The following is a 26,929-nucleotide window of genomic DNA, read 5'->3' on the forward strand; positions in this document are numbered from 1 at the left end:
CCAACAGCAAAAGTCCATTGGAGCATACACACAGTCGGAATTTCCATTCAGAAGCTCACATTGGACTTTTGCTGTCGGAATTTCCGATCGTGTGTACCAGGCATTAGTTGTGGCTGTGGTGGGTTCACCCATGTGCAGTCTGCAGCCAACTTGGATGAGGGAAAAACATGGCTGACTGTTCTTGAAAAGTAAAGTAACCTTTTATACCTGACTTTTACCTATAGGAAGGGCTATAATAAGGCTTACCTATAGGTAGGGCTATAATAAGGCTTACCTCTAGGTAGGGCTATAATAAGGCTTACCTATAGGCAGTGTAAATATCTCCTAAACCTGCAGCGTTTAAAAGAAATTTACATTACATGCAGCCAGTGACATCACTGGCACATGCGCTCTGAAGGAATGGCCACCTGTGCTGTTCCTTCCGAGCCCTGTGCTGTGAATGGTGAGTGACAGAGCCACAGCCCGCAAACCCGGAAGCAAGATGGACGAAGATGGAAGTGGTTGCAGCACTGGAACAGATTTGTTTTGAAGGAAAGTTTCACTTAATGTGCTAGTACGCGATCCATACTAGCACATTATGACTACCTTGCAGGAAAAAAAAAAAAAACCTAGCGGTTTACAACCACTTTCAGGGCGGCATTTGCAGGAGCGAGGAGGTAATTAGTGTTCTCTGGATGAACTATGATTTTTTAAAATAAATATGCTCTTTAGATTTCCATTTGGCTGCTTTCACACTGGAGAGTGGGCGGCATCGGTGCTTTACCATCATTTTTGCAGAAAAGCACTGCTGCAGTGGCGGTTTGCCAGTGGTTTGGCCGCGCTGCCCATTCATTTCAATGGGCAAGAGCGGTGGAGGAGCGGTGTTTTGGCTCCATAGACTTCAATGGGAACTCATGAAAACCCTGCGCCTTGTAGTTAGCATTCCATTAGACCCCTTTCCCACTGAGACAGTTTATCAGGCGTTCAGTGCTAGAAATAGCCTCTAAAGAAAATCTGAAAACCGCCTCCTATTCATTTCAGGGTGTCTTTTCACACTGAGGCGGTGCGCTTGCGAGAAGTTAGAAAAAAGTCCTGCAAGCAGCATCTTTGTGGCGGGTTGGGAGCGCTGTATTTAGCACTCCAAAAACGCCATGCCCATTAAAATGAATAGGCAGCGCATCCAAAGCGCCACAACATGGCCTTTCTTTTATACCCCTTCTTTGGGGTTAAAAGCGCCCCACTAGTAGCCAAAAAGCAGTGCAATAGTGCCGCTAAACCAAGTGGCACTTTAGTGCCAACGTGGCTCAGTGTGAAGGGGCCTAAAATAAATGTCGGAAGCCGTCAGGTGTGAATGGAGCCTATTAGTGAGTGCAGTCAGCCTCCCCTCATGAACATTCTGAGGGAAGCCTCATACAGAGAGGTGTGTCGGAGTTCATGGAGCTGGTCTGGCCGTTCTACACTCGGGTCACATTGATTTTACAAGGGCCTCATTTAATGGCTGATTGACTCTGAACAAGGCCTCCCCCCCGGAGAGAACAGCTGCTCCTGTAAGCCATGAACCCCTCCTCACTGTCGTCTCTCTCCTGACTACAGCTGTTCTCTCAGCTTCTCCCCTCCGGCTAAAGCCAACCACAACAATGAGAGCGCGTGCCTCCCCGACAGCGCCGCACGCGTCCCGCCACATTACACTTGACCCTCAGCCACGCGAGCGGCCCCGCCCCCCCGGGACTCTCTGGTAACGCCGGCCCCGCCCACACGATAGTCAATCAATACTTGGCTCAGTGGTAATCAATGAGAAATAAAGTGTGATCACGTGTCAGTGACGAGGAGGAGACATGTAAACACACTGAGCTGATACAACAAACCAGCCTGCTCTGCGTTGTCACATAATAAGGTGTTTACACAGCAAACACGGCACTGATCGCTGTTTATGTGAATGTTTTCCATCCCCGGATGAGTCACCCGACATGAACACTGGAAATGGCCTCTAGTGACTGATGTGCTTTCCACTATTGCTTCATCGTCATCACGCTCTTCCTTCTTCCCATTGAAAAAACACCCCACAGCTGATGGCCTAATGTCACCTTCCCAATAGAAGGAAAACCCTCCATCTGCAATTTACACTGGAGCCAATCAGCTTCTAGCTTTGGCTTGTTCAGCTAGGCTTTAAAAAATGAAAGGAACAGGCTGATTGGTTGGCATGCAGGGCTGATTTTTTCTGTGTCCCCATTAATTACACAGTGATGAGGGGGGGATCTGATCAGCGGAAGTTCCATTTATGGGTGGAACTCATCTTGAAGGTAAATCTTCCCAATGGCACAAAGATGAAGGGAAAAAAAATCCTACAGAGGTTCTAACTCTCCCTCCCTTACCCTATCTGAAATATTTTTTTCTATTTGCCTGTAGTTCTAATTTAAACATAAACAAGTGTTTAACCCCTGCAGTGCAGAGTCAGCTCTACTATAAAGGAAGCTCCTATACAGAGGCCAGGTCTGCACAAAGCACACCAAGGTTCAAGTAAGAATACGCACATGCCGAAAGGGAGCAATATTATTTATCAATGATGAAACCGCAGCTACCCCTGGCAACCAATCACCAATGACATTTCACTGCACTGACGCAAAGTGCAAATCGCATTTCTTAGTTATTATGGTACACAGTGGCTCTACAAACATGAAAGTCATGTGGAGAAAATGTTATTTCACATTTCAAAGTTTATATTAAATATCTTTATTGCCCGCTTACACTGGCCCAGCTTGGCACAATGTAATATTCTAATTATATATATATATATATATATATATATATATATATATATATATATATATATATATATACATATACATACATACATACATACATACATACATACATACATACATACATACACACACATATACATACACACACACACATACATATACACATATACATACACACATACATACATATACACATACACACACACACATACATACATATACACACACACACATACATACATATACACATATACATACACACACACATACATACATATACACATATACATACACACACACACACATACATATACACATATACATACACACACACACATACACATACATACATATACACATATACATACACACACATACACATATACATACACACACATACATACATATACACATATACATACACACACACACACATACATACATACATATACACATATACATACACACACACACACATACATACATACATATACACATATACATACACACACACACATACATATATACATACATACATATACATACACACACACACACATATACATACATATACACGCACACCTTATATCTGGCGTGATCTTCCAGGTCCTACTCCAGCCGCTTTCCCTCTGAACACAGGGAATGGCTCGCCAGGCAATGCCACCATTCAGAAAACGCCATTTTTGTTTCAATTAATACAAGACGTTCTTAGATTGGAGGAGGGTAGATCATAACATCACTGTCCCTCTTCACCTTGTCCAACCACAGAACACTTTCTATGTTGCCTTGTATACATAATAATAAAAAAAAAAAAAAAACAGGTGTTTTCCCAATGGTGGCTGTGCCAAGTGAGCAGCTCCCAGGAGAAGCTGCTTGGCATAGGACCCAGCCAATCACATCGAACACTGTGTAGCATGGACTATTGCAGCGATTTTCTGCATCCGATATGGATAATTACATTGTTACAAGCTACACCAATGTAGGTTGGCAATGAAGATAATTCCTTGAGATCTACTTTAAATATATTTAACCCCTCAAGGCTGGGTTCACACCTCTGCGGACTGGAATGCGGCACCCAATCCGCATAGCAGGAGAAGGTGACCTGCTCTCTATGGAGCCGGTTCACATGTATCCAGGGCGGCTGCGGAGCACACTGCACTGTGCGTCTTTGGCTCAGTTTCAGGGTCGAATTCAGGCACAGATTCAGCCCTAAAATGGAGAACGGCGACGCACATCGTCCTGTGCAATCCGCAGCCAGTTTATGTGTGAACCGAGCCTTAGGCCCCTTTCACACTGAGGGCGTATTGCAGGCGCTTAAGCGTTAAAAACAGCGCCTGCAATCAGCCCTTAAACAGCTGTTCCATTGTCTCCAGTGTGAAAGCTTGAGGGCTTTCACACTGGAGCGTTGCGCTAGCAGGACGGTAAAAAAAGTCCTGTGAGCCGCATCTTTAGATCGGTGAAGGAGCGGTGTGTTTATCGCTCCTCCACCGCTGCTGCCCATTGAAATGAATGGAACAGCGCGGCTATACCACCCGCAATGCGCTGCTTCAACCCTTTCTCGGCCGCTAGCGGGGGTTAAAAGCTAGCGGCCGCAAATCCGCCCATAGCGTCGGTGGTAAAAATTGCGGAGTTTTACCGCCGACGCTATGGGCGGCTCAGTGTGAAAAGGGTCTTAAGCAGAACTTTACGGTTTAAAAAAAAACAGTTAGTGCCAACTGTCACATTTGATTGTTTTCTCAACTAAACGGTCAAGCCATCAAATGGCTGGTGTCATAACTGGTCACATGTACAGAACCAGGGCAGTTGCAGATCAGACAGAGGCAAAGATGGCAGCTTCCTTAGCTAAAAATTATAGGAGGGTTTAGTTCCTCTTAAATGGCCACTTAAATGGCCCCCAGAAGGCAGTGCCGCTTCTGTATTATGGTTGGCTCTCACAGTGGGAGCCAGTCCCTCTGACTCCTCTAGAAGCCTTCACTGAGAGACATGGGTGAGACATGGGTGAGCGCTCAGTGTGCTGGGAGGGTGTTCTCTGCATGAAACCCCAAGCCATCATGGATGCCCATGAATAATAACACCCACATTCCTTGCCCCTGCATATACGGCTTGAGTGGCTTGCAAACAGGTTGATTCTATGACGCCTAGGATGTTTAAATATACATTTGTCCAGGCTCCGTTCTTCATTACATTCAGAGACATACTAGACTGTTATCTTCCAGAATTGTATTTCGAGGTGTGGTTATTCTGTGCCCTGTGTCTTTACAGTACGCCAACCTATAAATAAATAAGCTGCTGCACTTGGATGGCCTCACTAACAATGGCCGTCTCCTTCGCTGGTTTGCTTTTCAGAAATGACCACCTCAAATCTGTCATATTAACGGCATATGATGCCGGGGGGAGCACAGAAAGCACGCACAAGTAAAACATCCTTGATTTTTCTTAAAAAAAAACCGAAATGTTACTACCAGTTCATTAGATGAATTAGATGGATTCTTAATTTGACAAAAGGGAAAGCCCTGGGCAGAACGTGTGATCACACAAACTCTCCTGCTTTCTATAGGCAGCACATTACCCTTTCATTTTTTCTTAATGAACAGCTGAATGAGACGCAGAGCGCGGATCTGTCGTGGGACTAATGACAGCCTTTCCATGTTGGCAGGTGTTCCTGCGCATAAAGGATGCTGCTAAATTGTGTGTTAAATTAGACTTACAGTACGAGAACTGCTAGAGAATTAGGTTTCATTGGGCAGAACAGTAACCGATAGTTTTTTAGTATAGATTTGGGATGATGTATATACTAGTAGCTTTGGCATGAGCTATTTTTTCATAAAATCGGGACTCTGAGCCTGATGATATTGTCCATTTTCATGCAATAAATTGCTTGTGTTTTCTGCTTTAATTGAAAATCCCATTCGTTCCCAAGGCCCCCATTGCAGCCCCTTTGAAAAGCGATCCCCAGTGAATGCTGGGAGGCGATCTGTCACCTTCGCTCCACCTGTTGTAATCCTAAAAAGGCCAAACCACCAATGGCGCAACCATGTGCAGTATGCAAGGCGGTTGCATAACAGCCCCATTCACTTGAATGGGCCGCTTTCAGTGGTGGGATCGCCCACTGAATGTGATGAGTTTTTTGATAAGTTTTCAAAACAATATCGAAATATACATACAGGGCCAGACTCTCAAAAGAGATACGACGGCGTATCTCCAGATACGCTGTCGTATCTCTGAGTCTGGGCGGTCGTATCAATGCGCCCGATTCTTAGAATCAGTTACGCATAGATTTCTATTAGATCCGACCGGCGTAAGTCTGTTACGCCGTCAGATCTTAACTGCATATTTACGCTGGCTGCTAGGGGCGTGTACGCTGATTTACGCCTAGAAATATGTAAATCAGCTAGATACGCGAATTCACGAACGTATGCCCGGCCGACGCAGTACAGATACGCCGTTTACGTTAGGCTTTTCCCAGCGTAAAGTTACCCCTGCTATATGGTGGCGTACCAATGTTAAGTATGGACGTCGTTCCCGCGTCGAATTTTGAATATTTTACATCGTTTGCGTATGTCGTCCATGAATGGGGCTGGACGTCATTTACGTTCACGTCGAAACCAATACGTCCTTGCGGCGTACTTTAGAGCAATGCACACTGGGATATTCCACGGACAGCATCAATCACGTCGGGTCACAAGTTATTTAAATAAAACAGGCCCCCCTGTTCCAAATTTGAATTAGGCAGGATTACGCCGGCCTATTTACGCTACGCCGCCGCAAATTACGGAGCAATTGCTTTGAGAATATAGCACTTGCCCGTCTAAGTTGCGGAGGCGTAACGTAAATAGGATACGTTACGCCCGCACAACAATACGCCGATCTACGAGAATCTGGCCCACAGTCTCAAATGAGAGGGAGTGATATAACATGCTGGGTACGAGTGCATACTGTAGAATAGGAAGCAGTGACGATAGTACAGTATCTTGTTGTGGATAGGCTGTTGTTACAATTGCAATAAACAGTTTAGGGGTAAAGGAAGGTGGAGGTTGCATGGTGGGGCCCATGGGTGCTGGACAGGTTAAGGGCCTATCCAGGGGCAAAAAAACAACTCACGGGGCTCACAGACAATAGGAGGAGATTATGGGGCCACACAGTATACACACATACAGTATACATATACACACACACACACACACACACTGAAAAAGGTACTGGAGAGGCGGGGTAGCTATAATTTTTTTTTTTTTAAACACAGATTTTTACATACTGTCCCTGGTTTTACTGAGGCTGGCAACCCTGATGGGGCCCCCTAGTGGCATGGGTCCCTCGGGCAGTGCCCGAGTGGTCAGTCCGCCCCTGGGCCCATCTCAGTTTTATCAGTTGGTATGGGTCATATGGTCTGGGTGGATGTAGTGGTCAAGGTTCCAGGAGCGTAGTGAGGGGGGGGGGGTTTCATTTTTACTGCAGCCACAAAGCATTGTACCCACTGCATGTGGGGGGCAGTGTAGAACCACCTGTTTATACCACCTCCTTTCACATATATGCCCTGGGACTTCAGTGCATTTTCATAACAGGACCCATAACATTTCTGGGCTTTCCTGTGTGTTACGCGGAAACATTGATATGAAGTATAAAGAAAATTATTGTACCATCTACCACATATATTCTGATATCTCCATTATGCATGACATGAAAAATACATGGAAACTTGAATACATACAAGGTGAAGGCACACATAGAAAAGAACACGAGGAAGGACCAATGGAACTTTGACATTGCAGCAGAATTGATTGATTTTCCACTGTCTTTTCTCCATCTGCCCATAAACAGTAAAAGCTAAAACTGGATTGGTTGCTTTGGGCAATGACTCTTATTTTCTTTAAAACTGCTGTTTAAATATCAATCCCAGTGATTTTCCATTATTCTAAATTCATGTATTATATTACAATGCCTGTTTTGAGTGTTGACACACCCCTGGCTATTTTCAAGAAGAATGCATATGTAAACACAATTCAGTTACACAGTGAGCAAGTGTAGTAACCCAACATGAGCCAATCAGAATTCATCTATTACTGAGCTGAAATCTGGTGGCAGTTTGATACTGCATTTTGCATGTCAGTAATACTCTTTGCACTACCTACCAAGACAATTTATGTGCCCCTATATTTGTGGCCGGGGGGGGGGGGGGGGGGGGAGAATGTACCCTGACAGTGGTGATCAAAAAGGTCCCTGATGGTCAGACTGTCACCCATAAAAAGCAGCCAATAATGCCTCGTACACACGACCGGTTTTCACGATGAGAAAACTGCCATTTTTTATATTGGTCGTGAAAACCGGTCGTGTGTATGCTCACTAGCAGTTTTCTCGACAAAAAAGATGCCCACAAAAAAATTGAAACCAGCTCTTTTTTCTCATCGTGTTTCCTGTCAGTCTTTTTCTCGTCGTGAAAAACGGTTGTGTGTATGCTTTTCCGAGGGGAAAAAAAACGTGCATGCTCAGAATCAAGTATGAGACGAGAGCGCACGTTCTGGTAAATATGGAGATATCACATTCGTCACGCTGTGAGGCCTCGTACACACGACCGAGAAACTCGACGGGCGAAACACATCGTTTTGCTCGTCGAGTTACTTGTGAAGCCGTCGAGAAACTCGACAAGCCAATTTTCTCCATTCCCGTCAAGGAAATAGAGAACATGCTTTCTTTTTGGCTCGTCAAGTTTCTCGACAGTTTCCTCGATGAAAATGTACACATGACCGGTTTCCTCGGCAAAAAACATATCTCCCAGCAAGTTTCTGTTTTTTGCCGAGAAACTGAGGCCCCGTACACACGTCCGAGAAACTCGACGGGCAAAACACATCGTTTTGCTTGTCGAGTTCCTTGTGAAGCCGCCGAGGATCTCGACGAGCCAAGTTTCCCCGTTGACTAACGAGGAAATAGAGAACATGTTCTCTATTTGGCCCGACGAGATCCTCATCGGTTTCCTCGGCCGAAAGTTTACACGGCTCTGATCGAGTTTCTGGCTGAATTCTGCCGAGAAACTCGGTCGTGTGTACGGGGCCTCAGTCGTGTGTACGAGGCCTCACAGACTGAAAAGCATGAAAACTGAAAAGCGTGAATCGTCTCTCACCAAACTTTTACTAACACGAGGATCAGCAAAAGCCGCCCAAAGGGTGGCGCCATTTGAAAGGAACTTCCCCTTTATAGTCCAGTCGTACGTGTTGTACGTCACAGCGCTTTGGTCGGACGTTTTTCTTTGCATGAACGTGTGTACGCAAGTCAGGCTGGAGAGGAATCATGCCGGGAAAAACAATGGCTTTTTGCACGTCAGGAAAAACAATGGTGTTAGTCAGTCAATAGGCTTTGCCAAATGATGTTGACCCTAGAACCATCAAATGGGAGGTCAAGCAGTGACAGCTCAAGGAACTCCTAACCACCTCTAGAAGAACCCTACGCTTCCACAGATTGGTTGAGAATGGCTGGTGTAAAGCCGAGGAAAATACAACTTACGTTTTGAGCAATATTCTCCTTTCCAACCCTTGAGGCACGATACGCTGCCATCCGATTCACAGATGTAATGGCCAAAGCGATCATCCCTAGGTTTGCAAAGCCTGGAACAGCTTTCCCCATAGTAATGCTCACTGCAGACAACTCTGTAGGAATATTTCAGCTGGGTCTGGTGTACTCCTGACATCTCATCTGTGGACCATTCTTCACCAACATTCAGGGGTTTCTGGATGGTAAACTTGCTGACCAACATATCATTTTGATTTGAACCTATAGGACAAAAATATAAAAAAATGATTTCTGATAACAGCAAGCAACGTTAAAGGGTGATAGTGTAAAGATTTGAGGAAGTCTCCCTGATTTGCATTAACTTGGAGTTTCTTCACCCTACGTTTTGCAATACTTCCTAAAAAGTCCCAAATTGACTTGAATATGGGGATCAGTGTGCGTGTCTAAAGTGTATGACAACCAAAGGGAAGCCAAAAAAAAACCCAGTAGATAAGTTATAGAGAAAAAAAAAAATTGTATTAATACTATATTTTTAAATACAGGCAAAGCAAGATAAATATGTTTAATGTAATATTATTTGTTTGTTGCCCTAAATAAAAAACAAATCCAATATCAAAAGCCGAGACTCCAAGGTGAGCGGGTCTAGTCTCAGGGTTTTGTAGTCTCGAGAAATTTTTCAACGTGAGAATTGTTTTGTTGAAATATTCTCTTCCTCCATGTCAGCAAAACATCCAAAAGCCATTATTTCTTTTCCAAAGGGCGGAATTTGTAAAAGGTGTAAAATACAGGAAAAGGCAGTCAGGACGATTTGGCAGACTTCTGGTTTTCTCACCAAAGAGCGGACTTCTTTCCCACGCCAAAAATAAACTGGAGGAAACGCAATTGTGTTCGAGATTAGGTATGAAGGAACATGAACAAAAAAAAAAAAAGTATACATGAAAAAAAAAAAAAAAGTATACATATCAAAGCAGGAGCCTGACTCCGATGTTTGACGTAAAATAGGTTTGTAAAAAAGATAAAAAAATATAGGTCAAGATTCTTTTTGTAGGCCAGGTTCTAAATGAAATGCCCTAATTTCCCGACCTTCTGATTTTCTTTTTTAATTATAAAATATGTGTGTGTGTATATATATATATCAGGGGGATTATGATAGGTGGACCAATAGCGCCCTCTTGTGTCTATAAAAATTACCTGAAGGTTTATGGACAGCTTCAATAATCAGGGAAAAGGTTTTCTGCAAAAAAAACACAAAAACACTTTTTAATGCAAGGGCAAAAGATGACATCACAAGAAACATTGGACTACGTCATAATCGGCAATGAAAACAAACTGACAGTTCGGTCTTTAAAGAGACGCTCTCGCTTGCCTGCGCCGTTTAATTAATCTAATTGCGTATAGCATTACTGCCTAGATCTCAATTAAAGCGAGCTTCTTTGGTTTATTTTCAGCAGAGGGGATGGGGGGTTGGTATGCCAGTGTTATTGTGTCTGGTGCCAGCCAGACTTTGAACCCATCTGAAGTTGTTAACATCTGTCACAAGGGTTGCTTAGGATGCGATTGGCCATCAATATCTCGCTCTGGTGATTAATTCATGGAATTGTCCCCAATGTGTAAATAAGCCTCTAATTAACCATTCAGTCTTTGGGGTGTTTATACACAAAATACACACAATTATCTGCCTGACATTTAGGGCTTGTTTACACTGCAGTCCCTGCCTCCAGTGTGGTTTACGCATGTGCGTTTACAATGCGTGTTTTGGCAATATCATTTTTTTTTTTTTTTTTACTGACTTGCTTTTGCGGCGTGTTTTGTAAACCTTTCAGTACAAAAAAAAGCAACAGACTGTCTTTTTTTTTGTACATGAAAGCATCTCAGTGGTGTAAACTAGACTTTTTGAAATAATAATAATAATATTATTATTATTATACAGGATTTATATATACGTTAACTGTTTACGCAGCGCTTTACAACTTGACATGCTTTTTTTGTCTATGCACTGTGTTTATAAATGTGTTCAAATGATTCTAGTGTATCCAGTTGAATGTGTACCCCAACAAGCAAATGATTATTAGAGTGTAAGCTCTTCTGGGCAGGGCCCTCTTAAGCCTCTTGTATTTTATTGCATTATAACTGTATTGTCTCCCTTTTATATTGCATAAACTGTTGGCACTATATAAATCCTGTATAATAATAAATAATAATAATAATAATAATACTGTAATTATAATAATAATAATAATAATAATAATAATAATAATAATAATAATAGATACCAAGCATCATCAAGAACCAAACGCCCCCTTTAAAGGGCCATAGACGGTTCGATAAATGATTTTGTTTACGATCAATCGCTCCCAAATCTATAGTTGACACCCCATTGAATGGATATGACACACATGGGGTGTTGGATTTTTGATTGATAGTTGAAGATATAAGTTATCCATTGCCTTTCTGATTTTACCATGCTATCTCATAACTTGACTGATCAAAAATACAAGTGAAGCCTCGTACACACGACCGAGTTTCTCGGCAAAAAACAGCAAGAAACTTGCTGGGAGATATTTTTGTTGCCGAGGAAAGCGGTCGTGTGTACATTTTCGTTGAGGAAACTGTCGAGAAACTCGACGAGCCAAAAAGAGAACATGTTCTCTATTTCCTTGACGGGAATGGAGAAAATTGGCTTGTCGAGTTCCTCGACAGCCTAACAAGGAACTCGACGAGGAAAACGATGTGTTTCGCCCGTCGAGTTTCTCGGTCGTGTGTACGAGGCTTGAATTTAATCAGCAGCACTGAGATGCTTCCTTCATAAACAATCATTTTCTGCCTTTGAATCAAGATCGGAAGGGAAGTTATGCCCAAGCCACCGTTTTCTGATTTGAACCTCACAACATTTGGGTAATAGAATCGAATGGTGTATGGCCACCACTGGAGATAAGGAGCCTCTTACCGGCCAGGTGAAGTTAAAGGGCAGCCTGATGGGGTTGGAGAAACCTTCCATATTGCCAATGATGAAAGAATTGGATCCCAGCACAGGGGTGACCACACTGCCGAATGTGCACGATCCTGGGGACACCACGGTCTGATAATGCTTCAGGCAGATCTTGAAGAAGATCCGACAGTTGGGCAAACACGATTCTCCGTTCTCCAGCATCCCGCTGGTGTTTATAAACTCCTGAAGTTCCAGTTGGAAGACCCCAGAGCCCGACACCTTAGAGAGAAATACACAAGACCCTCCGATCAGATCTCACCATGCCATCATCACTCATCTAAAGCTGCCCTCACACGTCACAATTGGGATTGTACAATCGCCTTTAGCTTTACCAAAACATATATGTTGGGGGACTTAACAACCCCCATTTAATTTGTATCCAATCAGGTAGGTCCTTGTACTGCATAGTTGATGGCAGATCTGAAGGGGATTGTACAATCAGATTGTATAGTGCGTGGGCAGCCTAAGAAACCACAGACTACCAGCTGCCTAGAGAATGGGGCTTCAATGGGCACCATTACCTGCTGCAACATCGCTAAGAGCAAGGTGAGGGCAGAGAATCGCCAGTGTGCCATGGTCGTGCCCAGGGCAGATCTCCTCCAGTACAGATCCAGCAGAATGATCGATAAAAATCCACAGAGGACAAGTCCTAGCGCCCGATCTCCTGCTATCCAGATAAGTAGAAGATAAATCCAGCGATCGGTCCTGTGAGTGCGAGAAGTCCGGTCCTGATCGTTCACTTGTCCGGACAGTTCTTGTTCCCTGGGTGGCGATCAGTGAATAAAGCTCCGCTTCGCTCCCAGCTACTTATATATGGAAAGCTCATTACACGCCGCTAATTCACACTCGGCCCCGCCCCCCCAGCTCTCCTACAATTAATGGGACGGTGATCACCAGAGAGGAGGAGGACATCACCCAGACCTGCCAGTCTGAGGAGGGCACACTGACATCCACCAAGACCTGCCAGTCTGAGGAGGGCACACTGACATCCACCAAGACCTGCCAGTCTGAGGAGGGCACACTGACATCCACCAAGACCTGCCAGTCTGAGGAGGGCACACTGACATCCAACAAGACCTGCCAGTCTGAGGAGGGCACATTGACATCCACCCAGACCTGCCAGTCTGAGGAGGGCACACTGACACCAACCCAGACCTGCCAGTCTGAGGAGGGCACACTGACATCAACCCAGACCTGCCAGTCTGAGGAGGGCACACTGACATCAACCCAGACCTGCCAGTCAGAGGAGGGCATACTGACATCCACCCAGACCTGCCAGTCTGAATGGGCACAGTGCCGACAATTAAAGGGCACAGTGACATCAATGGGCACAGTGGCAAAAATGGGCACAGTAGCGACAATTAAAGGGCACAGTGGTGACAATTGGCACAGTGGTGACAATTGATGGCACAGTGGCTGCGATTGATGGCATGGCACAGTGGCTGCGTTTAATGGCATGGCACAGTGGTGCGAATTGATGACACAATGGCTGCATTTGATGGCATGGCACAGTGGCTGCGTTTAATGGCATGGCACAGTGGTGCGAATTGATGGCACAGTGACTGCATTTGATGGCATGGAACAGTGGTGAAATTCATGGCACAGTGGCTGCGTTTGATGGTATGGCATAGTGACTGCATTTGATGGCAAGGCACAGTGGTGCGAATTGATGGCACAGTGGCTGCGTTTGATGGCATGAAACAGTGGTGACAATTGATGACACAATGGCTGCATTTGATGGCATGGCACAGTGGCTGCGTTTAATGGCATGGCACAGTGGTGCGAATTGATGGCACAGTGACTGCATTTGATGGCATGGAACAGTGGTGAAATTCATGGCACAGTGGCTGCGTTTGATGGTATGGCATAGTGACTGCATTTGATGGCAAGGCACAGTGGTGCGAATTGATGGCACAGTGGCTGCGTTTGATGGCATGAAACAGTGGTGACAATTGATGGCACAGTGGCTGCGTTTGATGGCATGGCACAGTGGTGACAATTGATGGCACAGTGGCTGCATTTGATGGGCACAGTGAGGCTGCAATTTCTTTTTCCGTTTGCGCCCCCCCCAAAAATTTTGAGCACCAGCCGCCACTGCACCCAGACCTGCCAGTCTGAGGAGGGCACACTGACATCAACCCAGACCTGCCACTGCCAGTCTGAGAAGGACACACTCACATCAACCCAGACCTGCCAGTCTGAGGAGGGCACACTGACATCAACCCAGACCTGCCAGTCTGAGGAGGGCACACTGACATCAACCCAGACCTGCCACTGCCAGTCTGAGAAGGACACACTCACATCAACCCAGACCTGCCAGTCTGAGGAGGGCACACTGACATCAACCCAGACCTGCCAGTCTGAGGAGGGCAAACTGACATCAACTCAGAGCTGCCAGTCTAAGGAGGGCACACGGACAGTGTACAGTGCAGGGTATACAGGGAGGGAGTGTACAGTGCAGGGTATACAGGGAGGGAGTGTGCAGTGCAGGGTATTCAGGGAGGGAGGGAGTGTACAGTGCAGGGTATATGGGGGGGAGTGTACAGTGCATATAGATAGATTGATGTACTGTGTATATACTGTAAACATATATATATATATATATATATATATATATATATATATATATATATATATATATATATATATATATATATACACACACACATAGATAGAAAGATAGATAGATAGATAGATAGATAGATAGATAGATAGATAGATAGATAGATAGATAGATAGATAGATAGATATACAGTGCCATGAAAAAATATTTATACCCCTTGGCATTTTTATGTTATAGATAGAGTTGAGCGAACCCGAACTGTAAAGTTTGGGTTTGGTACGGACTTTGGGGTTTTCTCGAACCCGAACCCGAATAATTGCTGAAAGTTCGGGTCCGGGTTCGGAGTTCGGGGAAAAAAAATGCGCGGAGGTCCCCCCAAATTCAATAACCAGACCCTTTAGGTCTGGTATGGATATTAAGGGGAACCCCGCCGTCAATTTAAAAAAAAAATGACGTACGGTTCCCCCTAAATATCCATAACCAGACCCTTCAGGTCTGGTGTGGATTTTAAGGGGAACTCCACCCCAAATAAAAAAAAATAAATGGCGTGGAGTTCCCCCTAAAATCCACACCAGACCCCTTATCAGAGCACGTTGACCTGGCCGGCCGCAGAAAAGAGGGGGGGACAGAGTGCGCCCCCCTCTCCTGAACCGCACCAGGCCACACGCCCTCAACATTGGGAGGGTGCTTTGGGGTGCCCCCCAAAGCACCTTGTCCCCATGTTGATGGGGACAAGGGTCTCATCCCCACAACCCTTGCCCGGTGGTTGTGGGGGTATGCAGGCAGGGGGCTTATCAGAATCTGGAAGACCCCTTTAACAAAGGGGACCCCCAGATCCTGCCCCCCCTGTGTGAAATAGTAATGGGGTACACTGTACCCCTACCATTTCACGAAGGAAGTGTAAATAGTAGTTTTCAGGAAAAAAAACACACACACCGTAGAACAAATTACTTTATTAATTAAACCAATTAAACCAAATAAAAATCCAGCAGTGAAAATAGACGATCGATGCTGCTCGCTGCTCCATCGTTGTCTCTATCCAGCGTCGGGTGATCTCTCCAGCGACGGGTGATGTGTCCAGCGATTGGTCCAGCGATGAGAACATCCATCCATTCAGAGCACGGCTCAGCGAATGACGCGCCGATGCTTTGACGTTTCTTTTATAGGGGAGGCGGGCCACGCGTCACGTGACCCCGTCCCGCTCTGACGCAAGGGCTGTCCCAGTGACGTAGCAGAGTGTGCGTCAGAGGGGGACGGGGTCACGTGACACGTGGCCCGCCTCCCCTATAAAAGAAACGTCAAAGCATCGGCGCGTCATTCGCTGAGCTGTGCTCTGAATGGATGGATGTTCTCATCGCTGGACCAATCGCTGGAGACATCACCCGTCACTGGAGACATCACCCGTCGCTGGAGACATCACCCGCCGCTGGAGAGATCACCCGACGCTGGATAGAGACAACGATGGAGCAGCGAGCAGCATCGGTCGTCTTTTTTCACCGCTGGACTTTTATTTGGTTTAATTAATAAAGTAATTTGTTCTACGGTGTGTGTGTTTTTTTTCTGAAAACTACTATTTACACTTCCTTCGTGAAATGGTAGGGGTACAGTGTACCCCATTACCATTTCACACAGGGGGGGGCCAGGATCTGGGGGTCCCCTTTGTTAAAGGGGTCTTCCAGATTCTGATAAGCCCCCTGCCCGCATACCCCCACAACCACCGGGCAAGGGTTGTGGGGATGAGACCCTTGTCCCTATCAACATGGGGACAAGGTGCTTTGGGGGGCACCCCAAAGCACCCTCCTAATGTTGAGGGCATGTGGCCTGGTGCGGTTCAGGAGAGGGGGGGCCGCACTCTGCCCCCCCTCCTTTCTACGGCCGGCCAGGTCAACGTGCTCGGATAAGGGGTCTGGTGTGGATTTTAGGGGGAACTCCACGCCATTTTTTTAAAAAATTTGGGGTGGAGTTCCCCTTAAAATCCACACCAGACCTGAAGGGTCTGGTTATGGATATTTAGGGGGAACCATACGTCATTCTTTTTATAAATTGACGGCGGGGTTCCCCTTAATATCCATACCAGACCTAAAGGGTCTGGTTATTGAATTTTGAGGGACCTCCGAGCATTTTTTTTTTTTTTACTAAAAGTCCGTGTCCCATTGACTTCAATGGGGTTCGGAGTTCGGGTTCGGGTTTGGGTTCAACTCTAGTTTCTAGTGTCCGCTCAACTCTAGTGATAGACCAACACAAAGTGGCACATAATTGTGAAGCATAAGGAAAATTATAAATGTTTTTCAACATTTAAAAAAATAAATGTCTGAAAAGTGTATTTGTATTCAGCCAATTCAGTCAATACTTCCACCTTTCCCTGCAATTACAACAGCAGAGAAATATTCATTTTGGGAATATCTCTACCAGCAGGAGCGGCTTACCCTTTAAGGGTGCATGGGCGCTGTTCCCCCCCACCCATCGCCGCCTCCCCTATCTATGCCTCCGGCCCCCTTTCATGACACAGATGCATGTATTTCAATGCAGAGGCGCTGTTTTTTTGAAGCACCGATTACAGCCAGAGGGTGAGCTCCCGTCGCAAAGAGTGCACTCCGAGCCCACCCAGGTGTGTAACACTAATCCTCCTCCCAGCCAATCAGGAAGCGGGCTTTGACACCGGCCACCTAATTGGCTGAAAGAACAGGCAATCCTATTGGACGCCTAGGAGGAGGAGGAAGAAACCACACGACGGAAGCCACAGTGATGCAGACAGGAGCCACTGCCCATAGGATCCCGCAACAGGTCGCCCATAGGAGCCCGCAACCCACCCATAGGAGCTCGCAACCCGGCCACTGCCCACCACCTGTAGGAGCCCCTAACCCGCCTGTAGGCGCCCACAACCAGGCTGCTGCCCGCCGCCTGCAACCAATGGCGTAAGTGCGGGTGCCACTGACCGCCCCACGGGGGGGTTGGTTGTTTGCCACTGTCACAAAAAGTCAGCCACTGTCTAACAGCTTGGCACATCTAGAGTGAAATTTTTGCCCATTCTTCTTTTCGAAATAGCTCAAGCTCTGTCAGATTGGATGAAGAGGGTCTGAGAGCAGCAATTTTCAAGTCTTGCCACAGATTCTCAATTGGATTTAGGTCTATACTTTGACTGGACCATTCTAACTAGGGAAGGGCTTAAAGCGGGGGTTCACCCAAAACATTTTTTTTAACATTACATTCAGCCGAGTTGTTAGAATGACAATCGGCTGTTTTTTTTAATCTCCTTGCCGTACATACCGTTATATATATATATATATGTTCACCGCGGCTTCCGGGTATGGAATCTGCGGGACTGGGCGTTCCTAATTGATTGACATGCTTCCGACCGGCGCATACAGCGCGTCACGAGTTGCCGAAAGAAGCCGAACGTCGGTGCCCAGGGACCGTATAAAGCCGTCTCGCAGTCCGGCTTCTTTCGGCAACTCGTGACGCGCTGTATGCGCCGGTCGGAAGCATGTCAATCAATTTGGAACGCCCAGTCCCGCAGATTCCATACCGGGAAGCAGCGGTGAACATATATATATAAAACGGTATGTACGGCAAGGAGATTAAAAAAAAACAGCCGATTGTCATTCTAACAACTCGGCTGAATGTAATGTAAATTTTTTTTTTGGGGTGAACCCCTGCTTTAATGACCCCCTATTAATTTCGTACCAGAACTTTCGAACATTGGTGAAATTTCAGAACTCGAATAACGAACCCCATTGAAGTCTATAGGACCCGAATGTGAAAAATCTAAAGTGACAATTTTGAAGTCTTATATGCAAGTAATTGGGCATACAATGGTTATGGGGGCCCGGGAACTGCCCTGTGGCACATGTATCAATGAAAAAAAAGTTTTTGTAAAAAAATAAATTTTTAAATGAGCAGTGATTTATTGATGCTTAAAGTGAAAGTATAAAAATGAAAAATTCCTTCCAATATAATGCCTGGGGTCCCCTTAGTCCACCTTAAGGCTTCATTTCCACTGGCGTTTTTACAGCCACTGTTGTTAGGCTTTTTTACAGCTTAAAAACGCCTGTCCATGTTTATTTTGTAAAAAAAAAAAAAAAAAAAAAAAAAAAAAAAAAATTTTTTTTTTTTTGTGAGCTGCAGCTTTAACAATGCCGCGGTCGCGTTTTTGAGCGTTTTTGCGCGTTTTTGAGCGTTTTTGCGCGTTTTTTAACGTCTGCCGTTTTTACAGCTCTACTCTGGAGCTTCAGAACGCCCTGGTCCTGCGTTTTTTTTACAGCTCAAAAACGCCTATGCCATTTGCAGCTCAAAAACGTCTATGTGGGCATGATGCCATAGAATAACATGGACAGGCGTTTTTAAGCTGTAAAAAACGCTCAGAAAAGTGGCTGTAAAAACGCCAGTGGAAATGAAGCCTTAAAGTGACACATCTGTACTGTGTATAGAAGCTGCTGAAGCAATAATTGCATTTATAAAGCCCAAAAAATGAACTTTTCCCTGCAAGCTTTCTTTATTTTGAAAGCAACAGCTTGGGGGAGGGGGGCAGTCTGTATGATGAGGCCACACAGACTGCCCCCCCCCCCCAAGCCACTGGGAACAAGATTAGAGATGTTTTGTATAAATTGTGGTTCCTCTACCACAGACTATGGATTTCTACTTCTGTAACGGATGCAGAAAAATTGTTCTTTGGATGTTGGTGGCGCCTTCACACCGTAACTCTATAGATTGATTGATTGATTGATTGATTTAATAGATTTATAATGCGCCAAATACTGACCCATCAGGGCAGTGTCTAAGCGCAGAAGACATAACTGTAAATGAATAAATCAAGTCAGGGAGGGAAAGGAATAGAAGGAAAAGAAAAAAGGAGAGCAAAAAAAAATAAAAAACAGATCACCAGGGAACAAAGGGGAGAACTAACATGACTCTGCCTGCTTTTCCTGAAAAAAAAAAGTTTTTAGCCTTTTACGAAAGGACATAATAGAGGGGAGAGACCGAATGCAAACAGGGAGACTATTCCATAGAGCCGCTGCCCTCACAGAAAAGCGTCTGCCCCCAAAGGTAAGCAAACGGGCAGATGGGCAAGTGACAAGACCAGCTGTTAGTGATCTAAGTGCTCGTGCAGGAGCATATCGCGTTATCAAGGAGTTCAGATATTGCGGGCATGATAAGCGCGATAGGCAAGACAAAGAGCCTTAAACTCAATGCGATCTACCACAGTGAGCCAGTGCAGTGATCGCAGGGTAGGGGTAATATGCTCCCGCCTATTTAGGCCGGAGATTAGTCTAGCGGCCTGGTTCTGAACGAGCTGGATTTTCCTCAGCCACTTTAGAGGCATACCCAAATACACAATGTTGTTAAAGTCAATTCGGGAGTTGACGAGAGATTGAACCAAGACTTTCCGGTGGTACTGAAAAAACAGATTCTTGACCTTTCTCAGACACCTGATGTAATACAGTGCGTTGCGGATACATTGATTGACTTGGGGTATCCAATTCAGATTACAGTCAAAGATTGTCCCCAGGACGCGGACTTGATTCACTGGAACAGGACACGGCCCAAGGCTCGTAGGCCATTTTCCCAGAAAGACAGCTGGATCAATACGTCCAGAGATGAGAATTTCTGTCTTTTTAGCATTTAGACTAAGGGAATTGTGATCCATCCACTGTTTGATGTCTAATAGACAGGAAGCAAGCTGCAGACCAGCAGGTACCCTTGATGAAACAAGAATAGGCCTTGCTGCCAAAAATTGCAATGATATGCACCTGTCAAACAGGTGCAGAAATATTGTTCTTTGGGTGTTGGTGATGCCTTCACACCGTAACCCTATAGAGCAGTGGTTCTCAACCTGGGGGTTGGGACCAGGGCCGGCCTTAGGCCTTTAGGCGCCCTGTGCGAGAAAGATTTACAGCGCCCCCTAGTGACCACGCCCCTCAGTAACCACACCCCCGTAACCACACCCCTCCACAGCCACACCCCTCTGAAACCACACCCCTTCCGTAGCCACACCCCTCTATAACCACGCCCTTTAGTGTCCACACCCATTTCTCCAATACCGGCTCCATTTAAAGCCTTCCATTTTGTTAAGTTCCCAAAAAACAGATTACAAGCTATGATAAAAATACAACTTTTATTCACATAATAACGCCACCTATACTGTATATCACATGCTATAATAACACCGCCTATACTATAAATCACACAGTATAATAACGCCACATATAAAGTAAATCACACTATATAATAACGCCACATATAAAGTAAATCACACGGTATAATAACGCCACATATAAAGTAAATCACACGGTATAATAACGCCACATATAAAGTAAATCACACGGTATAATAACGCCACATATAAAGTAAATCACATGGTATAATACCACTACCTGTAAATTTACTATCAAATATCAAACATAATTACAATAAAGTATTTTTTGTATTTACTGTTCCTTTAACCCCCCTGACGGTAAACCCGAGCGTGACTCGGGGTTGGTTTTACATGTTAGGATCGGTAAACCCGAGTCACGCTCGGGCTGGACGGGCTTACCTTTCGCTGGATCCACAGGCTTGGTTTACTCACCTTGTCCCTGGATCCAGCAATGCCACCCGCTGTGTGAGCGAGCGGGACCTCCTCGCTCGATTCACAGTCCCCGTGTGCCGCCGATCTCCGTTCCCTGCGACGTTACGACGCACGGGGACGGAGAATGGCGCCAAATTCAAAAAAGTAAACAAACACTTTACATACAGTATACTGTAATCTTATAGATTACAGTACTGTATGTAAAAAATACACACCCCCCTTGTCCCTAGTGGTCTGCCCAGTGCCCTGCATGTACTTTTATATAATAAAAAAAGTCATTTCTGCCTAAAAACTGTAGATTGTCCAAAAGTGTCCCTTTATGTCAAAAATGGTTTTAGATCAGCTAGAAAACAGCGATAATAAATTATAATCACTTGCAGAAATGTGCGATAGCGATTTGCAGGGAAATTCGTCATAAAAAAAAAAAAATAATGACAGCGACAATTCTGCAACTGCAAATTTCAGTGATTTTGAGTTGATTACATTATTGAATAATTTTTATTATTATTATATTATTATTTGTTATAATTATTTATAATTATTTATTATATTATAATTTATAATTTTGTTTTAAAAAAAAAAATCATACCCGGGATGCCTACAAGACTCTTGCTTGGTCAGATTTAAGTGAGTTATTCCTAAGAATTCCAGGCCTACAGTATAAAACGCCAATTTCCTTGCAAAATAAATGTACCGCTTTTGGTACGTAATTCCAGACAGAATCATACCGCCAGGGAGGTTAAGAAACACCCTATTTAAATAGTAAAATACAAAACAGACATTAAGCAGTACACTGCATTTATAAAAAAAGAATTTACTTACAGAAAAAGGTTTTTACATCTGCTGCCTGCTTCTGTGGATTCTTGCCCTCCTTTGTCTTCTCAGTGTGCATGGCATATGAGCTCCTGATCCCTGCTCCTTATAGCAAGGCAAGGACAGCCGCCCACGCCGTCTTTCTGGCAGAATCCGCCTGTGGCCTGCCAGTACTTTGTCCAGTTTTAAGGATGGCCGCCGCACTGTCGACAAGCAGCGGCAATCTTAATGTGTAACTCACAGAATGCCAGTGACACTGTCACTACAGCCTGTGCTGCCTGGCTGAGCCGACAGCTGATCCATCCAGCGTCCGCACGGAGGAGCGCCGTGCCCGCGGGCGAACATTTAAGATGATCTCTGACTCCTAACAAGGCAGGGACAGCCGCCCATGCTGTCATTCCTGCAGAATCCGCATTTGGCACCCGGGGCGGATCCTATATGCAGATCCTATACGCTCACGGTAAAATTTAAAATCCCACTGTGCCCCCTGCATCCTTCAATATCTCTGTCACTACTGTGTACCCCTCTCCACAACTGCACCACTGGACCCCTTTACATTATACAACACCCTGCATCACTTTACATTACACAGCCCCCCACACCTATATGTTACACAGACACCCCCTAACAGTTCTGGACCCCCTGCATGTTACGCAGACCCCCCTACAGTCTCCCCCTACAGTGCAGACCCCCCCTTTCAATACAGACCCACCCCTACAGTGCAGACCCCCTCCCCTACAATACAGACCCCTCCTTACAATACAGAACCCCCTCTACAATACAGATTCACCTCTACAGAGCAGACCCCCCTTACAATACAGAACCCCCCTCCTATAATACAGAACCCCCCCTACAATACAGATCCACCCCTACAGTGCAGACCCCCTACAATACAGAACTCCCCACAATACAGAACCCCCTCCCCCCTACAATACAGAACCCTCCCACAATACAGAACCCCCCTACAATACAGAACCCCCCACAATACAGAACCCCCCACAATACAGACCCCCCTACAATACAGAACCCCCCACAATACAGACCCCCCCACAATACAGAACCCTCTCTCCCCTACAATACAGAACCCTCCCACAATGCAGAACCTCCTCCCCCTACAATACAGAACCCCCCCCCCCCGACAATACAGATCCACCCCTACAGTGCAGACCCCCTAAAATACAGAACCCCCTCCCCCTACAATACAGAACCCCCCCACAATACAGACCCCCCCCACAATACAGACCCTCCCCACAATACATACCCCCCCACAATACAGAACCCCCCACAATACAGAACCCCTCCCACAATACAGACCCCCCAGCCTACATTACAGAACCCCCCTCCTATAATACAGAACCCCCCTACAATACAGATCCACCCCTACAGTGCAGACCCCCCTACAATACAAACCGCCCCCCCCCACAATACAGAACCCCCTCCCCCTACAGTACAGAACCCCCCACAATACAGAACCCCCCACAATACATAACCCCCCCCACAATACATACCCCCTCCCCCTTACAATACAGAACCCCCCCACAATACAGAACCCCCCCACAATACAGACCCCCACCCTACAATACATAACCCCCCTTCTATAATACAGAACCCCCCTACAATACAGATCTACCCCTACAGTGCAGACCCCCCTACAATACAGAACCCCCCTCCACAATACAGAACCCCCTCCCCCTACAATACAGAACCCCCCCACAATACAGAACCCCCCCACACAATACAGATTCCCCCACAATACATCCCCCCACAATACAGAACCCCCTCCCCCCTACAAAACAGAACCCCCCCCCACAATACAGAACCCCCCACAATACAGAACCCCCCACAATGCAGAACCCCCCTCCCCCCTACAACACAGATATCCCCCCTTCAGACCTGTAAACCAGGCAAGCTGGTCATCTGAGCCACGTGCTGCACACACAGCAAAGGACAGAAAAGGGGGAGGCGGCTGCACTGTGCTCGGCTGCGTGACTGTGAGACAGTCACAGGCAGCTGAGACTCATCAGACCCACGGCGCTGCACAGGGAAGGGGGATCATTGCGGCTGGGTCCCAGGTGTGCCGACGGCTCGCTCGGGTGCGGCTTGCACCCCCCTGCAAAGCCAGGCTTCAGCCTGCTGTGTGTCTGCCGCTGCCTCCCTGTCACCACGGCATGCCACCGGGCGCCCGCTAACGGTGCTAAGTCCTATTCAGTCACGGAGGGGGGGCGCCGAATCTGTGCCCATCAGAATCTGTGCAGGTCACCAGGCGCCCATGTTGCTATGGCGCCCTGTGCGACCGCACACCCCAAAGGCTGGCCCTGGTCGGGACCCCCTCGGGGGTCGATTGGCGATTTGCCAGGGGTCACCGAATCCCAGGTTGTTTCTGAAGCCCGCACCGCTCTCCCAGCCTTTTCGTGGCCACCCAGCTGGGCTGTTCCAGGAGCCCACTCAGTTCACGGCATGGCCAGCGGGCAGAGACTAGTGGTCAGCTGACTGGTGGGGAATGTGAAGTGGGAGGCGCTGGAGGAGACCCTATCTCCTGATTTTGGCATAGGTGTCACTGCTGCGAGACACTACGAAGACGGAGACACAGTGAAGCTGGAGACACAGTGAACAACACTACCTGTGATTAGAGTTGCCTTTAAAAGTGCCCACTACAGTTTTCAGTTTAGCAGATGACCTTGATCAAGAGCACTTAAATTGGTTGATCAGAACTCACCCCCAGCACTGCCACTGATCCCACTGAAAGAACAAGAAAGATCGCTAGAGAGAGGGATTGGGGGAGGGGGGAGACAAGAAATTAGGATAGCAAGAGATAAAAGGGAAAGAAAGGAGAACAAAGAGAAAGAATGGTACATCCTAAAATGTACCATTAGGGGTTTTAATACTGTGAGTGGAAGGGACTTAGGGAGCAGTAAATGTCTGTGGGTTAGGGGCGCAAATTACTTGCCTTGCCTTGGGTGCTGAAAACCCACGCTACAAAAATAATTTTACTGTTAGGGGTCCCCACAACTTGGGAAATTTTATCAAGGGGTCACGGCACAAGGAAGGTTGAGAACAACTGCTATAGAGGCACTCTTGATGAAAGTAACAATTGGCCTTGCTGTCAAAAATTGCAATTATATGAAAATAGTTTGACAGTACATGCCCAGCGTCTAAATGCAAGCTTGTCAAAGCTGCTGGCTCTACAACTTCTGCCTTTCTGCCTGGTGGATTCTGCCCCCTTCCGTAAAATGGCAGAATGTGCTGTACCACAATGGCAGGTTCGCAGTCACTATTTCTTTTCACGTAAGGCCATTCCAGCTTTTTAGCATCACGTGGAAGGCAATGTCGTGGCATTGTTTGGCAAGGCAGTCAGCTGCAAAGTCCATGACAATGCTGACACGGGGTCCAGCAAGGACGATATATTTAGTTCACAGCACACTGGATAACTCTGCTTGTAACTCGGAAGGATGCAGGGCAGGGATCAGTGCTGCAGCTTGTTGTGCCCCCACGTCTCCATACAGCTAGTGATGATGCAAGATTTGTCAGCTCTACCTCCTCCTCCTCTTCCATGCCCTCCTCTGCTGAATTGTCCTATGAACCTCAAGTACCCCCTAAGTGTTCAAAGGGCAAAAAAAAAAGGGGGGGGGGAGGTTTGGGACTTGGGATGGAGGCCCATTCTGAAGCTCCGTGACTGCGCCTGCGGGACCCGCCGAACCCGCGGACCCGATCGCCGCCGGTGTCCCGCGATCGGTTACAGAAGCTGAAGAACGGGGAGAGGTGAGTGTAAACACACCTTCACCACTTAGAGACTCTCCTATTTTTCATTATATAATTAATTATCTAGGAAACTTGAAACCAAATGGATACAAATTCTAAACGCCACCCACTATCCAGGACTGAATGAATACATCAGTTTTAAATCTTTCCTGTAAGGGCTACCTAATCTATATGTCCCAATCCCATTATTCCTGTGCTCCACTGTTGGGCTTGCCATGTTTTCCATCAGGCGACCGCCTGGGCTGCTCCAGCATGAAATATGTGATGCTTGTCATTCTGCATCTTTTGTCTGTCTTGTTTTACATTCCCCTGCCTTTTGGTATCTGGCTCCAATTCCTCCTTTTCTTCTTTGTTTCCTGCCCCCCTTCTTTTTCTTTTCCCCCTTCCTATGTCTTCCCTTTTTTCTCTTTATTTTTCCCTTGTTCTTTTGTTCTTTTTCCCTTTTTCCTGTTTACCTCCGTTCCCTGGCTACTCTGGCACTTTGCTAATCAATATGTATACAGGTAATACTATTTATATATATGACTGCCCCAGATATGTTGGATCTTAATTATATAATTCTTCTTTTGATCTATGAATACTGTCTATTTGTTTAAACTTCGTTGTGAATCGCTCTGCTATTGTATATATGCCTCTGCCGACCTGCCTACATCCATGCTGGTTTTTTTCAATGACCCTGCTTTTTTTAAGGTACGGGCATTGACATATCCTTTTGATCTACCGAGTTGCTATTTCTTTGCCCATTGTATTATCCTATATCACTCCGCAGGATTTATGATGCTGCTGCGGTTGATTTTTCACCTTCTGTCCCCTTCCATTTGGACACTTAAGGGCTTTACTTTGTGAGCCCGTTTTTGCCAGTGCTTTTCTTTCCCCCTCCTGTTTGCTGACTCTCCTCCCTCTCCATCGGCGATTCGGCCACTCCCGGCTCCTGGACTTGGGTTATCTCCTTGCCTAGGGGCCGCTCCGTTGCACGGCGGTGCCCCTCCCCCGGCGCG

The 26,929-nt window shown here is 46.1% G+C and overlaps 1 protein-coding gene across 1 annotated transcript in view; it reads right to left on the bottom strand.

The window, feature by feature from the left end:
- The window catches only part of DLL4 (delta like canonical Notch ligand 4), a 37,584-nt gene extending 24,548 nt beyond the window's left edge, over window positions 1-13,036 (bottom strand). Inside the window, exons 1-4 of the mRNA XM_040333711.1 lie at window positions 12,753-13,036; window positions 12,190-12,450; window positions 10,434-10,476; window positions 9,237-9,503 (exon numbers count right to left, since the gene is read on the bottom strand). Of these exons, the coding sequence (XP_040189645.1) occupies window positions 9,237-9,503; window positions 10,434-10,476; window positions 12,190-12,450; window positions 12,753-12,806 (625 nt within the window). The 5' untranslated portion in view covers window positions 12,807-13,036. The remainder of the gene's footprint in view (window positions 1-9,236; window positions 9,504-10,433; window positions 10,477-12,189; window positions 12,451-12,752) is intronic.
- Window positions 13,037-26,929: the final 13,893 nt, after the last annotated feature.

Source organism: Rana temporaria, chromosome 13, assembly GCF_905171775.1.
Source record: "Rana temporaria chromosome 13, aRanTem1.1, whole genome shotgun sequence".
In the NCBI taxonomy this organism is placed as follows: Eukaryota; Metazoa; Chordata; class Amphibia; order Anura; family Ranidae; genus Rana; species Rana temporaria.